General features: G+C 36.0%; 1 protein-coding gene across 1 annotated transcript in view; it reads left to right on the top strand.

Moving 5' to 3' along the window:
- Window positions 1-6968, top strand: part of EIF2B3 (eukaryotic translation initiation factor 2B, subunit 3 gamma, 58kDa) — a 233225-nt gene that overhangs the window by 3022 nt on the left and 223235 nt on the right. The window contains exon 2 of the mRNA XM_006839846.1: window positions 5210-5355. Within this exon, the coding sequence (XP_006839909.1) occupies window positions 5210-5355 (146 nt within the window). The remainder of the gene's footprint in view (window positions 1-5209; window positions 5356-6968) is intronic.

Below are 6968 nucleotides of genomic sequence, written 5' to 3'. Positions count from 1 at the left end.
TTGCCTTTGTAGCCCTTCCCCACCCCCCATTTTGGGTAGCCAATGTCCAAGTTGCCTGTCCCTGTCTACTCTGTGTATGGAGGGAGTGGGAATGATTCTTGCTGTAAAGATTTGTTCCCTTTTTTGAGCTACTGCATCCATAGGTGTAGGTCAAGTCATCAAATTGTATCAGATTGCTCTTTTTTTCCTCTTCTTTCTTCTTCTAGTTGAGCTGTGATCATCCAGTCACTGAAGCCAGGATAAATGGGTATTATCTGCAAATGTGGATGTTCTTATGCATATGCCCTCTCTTCTTATCAGCTGGACGCTTCACTCTCTATTCTAGTACTCTGTGGCTATGTCACTGACTCTGGACCCAAGAGTCCCCAGGTCTTGCCACACTGCTGGCCAACCAGGTCTCCACCTGGGTTCATAGGAATCTATTGAACATTGTAGGGCTTAGCTTGCATATAATAATACTTTTTAAACACTGGGGTTTATAATTGAAGAGATAGCTAAGGCTCTGGATTCTTGAACTTTAAAATCTAATGGGGAGCTAGACATACTAATGTGTGTGCTGTTGATATGATTCCAAATAATAACAACCCTATAGGATATCATAGAATTGTCTCATAAGTTTTGCTAGGGTTTTTTTCCTTCCGAGCAACTAATGGATTCAAATTGTTGGCCTTTCAGTTAGCAACTGAGTGCTTAACCATTGCACCACCAGGGTCCAAACATGGCTCCTATTTAATGTGATAAATGTCATAACAGAGGGACATTATAACTGCTTGGGGGAAATATAGAGACCATAGAGGAAGTTGCTGTTACTATCTGAGGGACTGAGGGAAAGTTTCACAGTGTAACTGACCCTTGAACTGAATCTTGAGAAAGAGATTACCAAATTGATCAGTATGGAAAGAGCATTTCATGTAGAAGTAATGCAGAGATATAGGTGAATGATCAGCATATCATGTTCTGGCAGTCATTCATTCTATATGGCTGTAATATAAAGTATAAGAGGGAGGAGTGTATATAGCAAGAGAGATAGACTGGGGTTATTATTATTAAGGATCTTGGATTTCATACTGAGGAATTTTTTTTTTTCATGGAAAGCATTGGGAAATTAGTTAAAGGTTTAAACAAAAGTGTTAAAAGATTAGATTTGTATTTTTACCTATTCTAAGTCCTTTCATTTATATATATTTTAGAATCTATCAGTTTCTATAAAGAGGGTGCTGGGATTTTGATTGGTATTACATTGAAAATAGATCATATGAAAATTCACATCTTAATAATGTTTAGTTTTCTGATCCATGAGTATTGGTATATCTCTCCATTATGTTAACCTTTTTAATTTCTGTAATTTTATAGTTTTCAGTGTGTCAAGCATGTACATATTTTACTAAATTTATCTCTAATTAGCTAATTTTTTGATGGTATTGTAAATGTTATATTTTTAATCCAATTTCTATTTGTTTGTTGTTTTTATACAAAAATACAATTGATTTTTTATATTGATCTTATATCTTGCAACTTTGTTAATTTCACTTGTTAATTCTAGTAGTGTTTTATAGCTTCCTTAGAATTTTATGCAATTTTGAACTTCTCATGTAATAAAGCAGAATATGCATTCTTTTCAAAAGCTCAAAACTTTTTTTTAGCTTTTTCTTGTGAACTGAGTAAAGGTTTACATAGGAGAGCATCAGTTTTACATTCAACAAATCATACACTCCAGTGCTCAGAACTTATTCCAAGATAAACTATGTTCTTGGAAATAAAGCATACCTCTATAGATTGATAAGAATTAAAATCATGCAAAGTATATTCTCTGACTACAATGAAATCAGAAATCAATAGCTGAAAGATTTCAAGAGAATTCCTAGATATTTGGAAATTAAACCACTTACTTCTATACAACCCACTGGCCAAAGAATAAATATAAGGGAAGTTAGAAAATGCTTTGAGCTTACTAAAATGAAGCATATTAAAATTTGAAGGATATAATGAAAACATAGAAGAAATTTATAGCATTAAGCACTTATATTGGAAAAGAAGAAATGTCTCAAATAGTGATCTAAACATCTACTTTGAGACACTCAAAAAAGGAAGAGTAAGCAAAATCCAAAATAAATAGAAAGGAGGAAAAAAAGATAAGAGAAATAAATAGAAAACAAAATCAAACCATTAGAGAAAATTAATAAAACCAAAAGTTGGTTCACTGAGGGAAAAAAAGCTGTTAAATCTCTAGGTAGACTGCTCAGGAAAAAAGGAATACACAAATTACTAATATCGTGATCTTAGAAGGGCCAATATGGATTCTGGAGACACTAAGAGGATAAGGGAATATTATGAACAACTTCATTTTAGTAAATTTGATAACTTAGATTTGCATTTTTAAAATTTATTTTTTAGATTTGCATTTTAAAAATTCCTCTGTAAATTATATCAGGGATGGATGTGAGGAAGCCAAGAAGAAATGAGTTAGGAGTTCATTATAAAAGTCAATGCCAGCATTGAAGAGGGCTTAAACTAATACAGTAGCACCAAGGGTAGAGAAGAGAACTGATTTGAGAGTGGACAATTAATAGAGACAGGGTGAAAAAGAGAGAAGAGTTCTCTCTACTTTTAGCTTGAGTGACTAGGTAGATGGTATTACCATTAACTAGGAAAAGGGAATATGAGAGAAGAAACAGATTAGAAGGATGATAATAAGTTTAATTTAGTCCATTTTGAGTTTGAGGTGTTCTATAGTATTGAGGTTGTGATGTGGCCCTGTAGGACTGCTAACCAACCACAAGGTTGGTGGTTCAAACCTATCAACTGTTCTTGCAAACCCTGTACAAGGGTTGCTCTGATTTGAAACCAATTCCATGGCACTTAAATAACAACATGGGAAGTTCCTTATTACTGAAACTCACTCAGAATTTGGGGAGTGCCCCCTAAACAGAATTCTGGAGCTAAAGCGTGTGTTCACTGTGTTCATATTGCCCACAGATTTAGAGAAATTAACATAACCTGCTCAGCCTTTGACTCTTTCTACACAAAAGAGTCTTAGTCCAGTCTACTAGACTGTCCCTGTATTTGCATTTACTCCCTTCACGCTATGTACGCTACCTAAAATGTCATTTCTAATCCATGGAAATTTCGCTTTCTGTTTGAAATCTTTCAAACATTAATTGCCCTATCTTTTTATGCCTCCATCATACTTTTTCTTTCTATCTTAACACTTCTCAGTTCATGCTTTATATTGTAATTGGTGGTATGGGGAGCTCTGTAATCAGGTTCTATGTCTGATTCATCTTTGTAATGTCAGCATTTTATATACAGTAAGTTCTAAAAGAAATTTATATTGGACTTGAATTCATTATGGTCTGCCTCATAGATCATTCTTTCTCATTTCTCCATGTTGTTTCTTGAGAATAGGAACCAAGTCAAGTTCATTTATTTCTTAATTCTCAAGTGTCTATTATTGTTAAGTGCTGTCAAATCAGCTCCAACTCATAGAGGTCCTCTGCCCATAAGAATGAAACACAGTCTGGTCCTGTGCCATCCTCACAGTTGTTTGAACCCATTCTTTTAGCCACTGTGTCAATCCACCTTGTTGCAGGTCTTCCTCTTTCTTGATGACCATCTACTTTACCAAGCTTAATGTCCTTTTTCTTGGACTGGTCCCTCCTGATAACAAGTTCAAAGTACATGAGACAAAGTCTTGCTATCCTCAGTTCTAAGGAGCATTCAGGCTGTACTTCTTTCAAGACATATTTATTTTTCTTATGGCTGTCCATGGTATTCAGTATTCTTTGACAACACCATAGTTCAAAGGCATCAATTTTTCTCCAATCTTGTTGTCCAGCTTTCACATACATATGAAATGGTTGAAAATACTCTCAGTGTCTACTTACCCTGTATACATTAAATACATTTGTATTTGTGAGATGAATGAGTGAGTGAGTGAGTTGACTAAAATAAAGTTAGCTGGAGACCAGGAAAAAATAAGAAAAGGAAAGAAAATGAAAGCAAGGAGTAATTGTGACCTTAAGTGTCATCATGGGATAAGTGAAAATTGTTGAAGAGTTGCTAAAATCAAATCTTTAGACATCGACACGTCTTGTTAAAGTGATTTACATTATCCTACTAAAGGTCCTGGAGTCCTGGTATGGCACTGTGGGTTAATGTGCCAGGTTGCAAAGCCGTTTGAACTGCAAGGTCGGCGGTTCAAGCTCACCAGTCGCTCTTCCGAAATCCTGTATAGGGTTGCTATGGGTCGGATCCGACTCGACAGCACTTAACAACAACAACAACTAAAGGTCCTAGACAGAATCCCAAGTTTTTGTCTTTGATTGATAGCTCCATGGATGAGGTGATGTGGAAGTTGCCTCTTACTTGGTTTCATTGTGATCATCAGTAAATCACCAATTGCTTGGAAAGTGGTGATAGATCTTTCTTTGTGTTGAATGAAGGGTTAAAATGAGATCTCATTTTCATGTTTTGTTGAATGCTCTTCTGAATCTTTTAAAATATGGGATTTTAGTCTTAACTAAGTTTAATCTTGACTCCATTGCTTACTAATTGTGTGACCCTGAACAAAGACAGTTAATGTCTTACTTCAAGTTTCCTCATTTGTAAAATGAGATAGTTGAACGAATGAAGTAAAAGAATGCATGTTGTTGTTAAATACTGACTCTTAGTGATCCTGTATAGGGTTTCTGAGGAGCAGCTGGTAGGATTGAACCACTGACCTAGTGATTAGCAGTACAGTATTGATCCTGCAGCATCACATTGATCCTCCCAAGAATGCATGTGAATTCATGCAAAGCATATTTAAAAGGCTAAATAATATTGTTGTAAAGTGCCATTATGTTAGTTGCAAGTCATAGCGATCCTGTTGTAGGGTTTCCAAGGAGTGGTAGTGGGTTTGAACTGCTAAGCTTGCAGTTAGCAGTCCAGTGCTTATCCTATGTTGTTGTTAAGTGCTGTCAAATCTGTTCTGATTCATAGTGACCTTGTATAGGATTTCTGAGGAGAGACTGGTGAATTTGAACCACCGACCTTGAGGTTCAAACCGACCTGTGGTCAACTGCTTATCCTACAGTGCCACACCAGGACTCTATTTATCCTGTAGCACCTATCATTATTACACTCATAAATAGACCAAATCTAATTGAAATAGTGAAAATATTGTTTAAATGAATGAGAGTTTTTTTTCTTTTTTTCTTTTGTGCTATAGAAGTCATTGTGGTTACAACCAGAGATGTCCAAAAGGCTCTTTCTGCAGAATTAAATATGAAAATGAAGGCAGATATCGTATGTATTCCTGATGAGACTGACAAAGGAACTGCAGATTCTTTGCGCCACATATATCCCAAACTTAAGGTAAATGACTGCTTTTTAGCTTTTGTTTTTAATTTAGCTTAAAAAGTTATTTTTTCAAATGCATTGCAGTTTATAAAATGATTTTTTAAAATCCATACTTTTGTATCCCATTTTGTTGGCCATGTATTTTTCAGCTGCTTCTTGATTTGATCACTAGTAAAGTTGTCAGTCACTGGTTTCTGGTATTTTTTACACAATATACATCCTTATAAAAAAGGTACTTTTGGGGCAAGTTGGCAGAATAGGCAAATGTACTGAGCATACCCTCTGCAACAAGGCCATCAGAGACCAAGTAAAATGTATATGAATGGTGATTATGGAACTCTGAACGTCAGAGGAAAGGATAGAGAGGTGGATTGAGTGCTTACTGGAACAATGAGAGAAGAGAGAGATGGGCTGTTGGCTGTCCTGGCTTGGCTATGCCATCTTGATGTTTTGTTGGTGGCTGTCAATCATTACAGCAGTGTGAAGGAATAGGACTCATGTTGGAGTTTTGCAGTGAGGGGTTTATGATTCTGCCTTCTTCCCTTTGTCCTCCTGTTGGCCCGGGACTTGGTAAGCCCCCACCCTTACCTGCCTGGAGGCCAGTGGCACTACCTGCTGCACCTCTGCTCTATTTGGGGTCACACACTAGGCATACCCACCCACACTTCTATAGGTTAGTGGATTTCACCTCATTAGTTCTTTTATTGCTGTTGTCAGTTTTAGGGAGAACGCATTTGTTTCCATTTGACCCAGCCACATCCATGTCTCACACATTAGGCAAGAACCACAACCCATTCGTATACCACCTAATCAACAATAATTGACAGCCAACATCAAACAAACCTGTCCTGCACTACCTTACACAAACAGTAAAGAGAGAATGGCATTCATTCTTCTAGTCTCTAACACATACACTGGGAGACAGGTGGTGAGTGCCTGAGAACACACCAACAAAAAATGTAAATACCACAGTGCTAGGAGAAAACATACAATGTTAGGTAACATGAAGAAACAAGACAAGAGTGGTTTAATGAAGTGACCAAAATACAGAGTTAGAAAATATAATACCAGAAATGATATCAGAACTACCTGATAAAGAATTCAAAAGAATGATATTTAGGTACCTTCAACAGATAGAATGGTTGAGAAAACTTCAGATGAAAGCAAGGAAATCAGAAAAATTTTAGAAGAATACAGGAAAACATTACAAGAACAAACTAATATAGATAAATGAAAAATTAGAAACCATGCAAAAAGCAGCAAATAGAAATCTAGAAGATTAATATAAGATTTCAGAAATAGATGATATAGTGGTGGTTGAGGAGGTAGGGAAGTAAAATTAAATCATTGGAAGGCTGAATTGGTGAGCTTGAACATAAATCTTTAAATATTCATCTGCTAGAGGAGCAATCAGAAAGAACAGAAAAATCCAAAGAAAGCATAAGATTATATGAGATTGTCAACAGGAATAACAGGAATCCAGAATAAGAAGAGACACAAAAAGCCACAGAGAAAATTGTCAAAGAATTGTTGGAAGTAAAGTTACATAGCATCATGAAACACACAAAGACTCATTCAAGAAGTTGAACAAACTCCAAACAGAATAGACCCCAAAAGAAAAACACAAG

This window comes from Chrysochloris asiatica, unplaced genomic scaffold, assembly GCF_000296735.1.
Source record: "Chrysochloris asiatica unplaced genomic scaffold, ChrAsi1.0 scaffold00026, whole genome shotgun sequence".
In the NCBI taxonomy this organism is placed as follows: domain Eukaryota; kingdom Metazoa; phylum Chordata; class Mammalia; order Afrosoricida; family Chrysochloridae; genus Chrysochloris; species Chrysochloris asiatica.
Note: the sequence above shows the minus strand (reverse complement) of the source record. Positions and strands in the feature narration are given on the sequence as shown.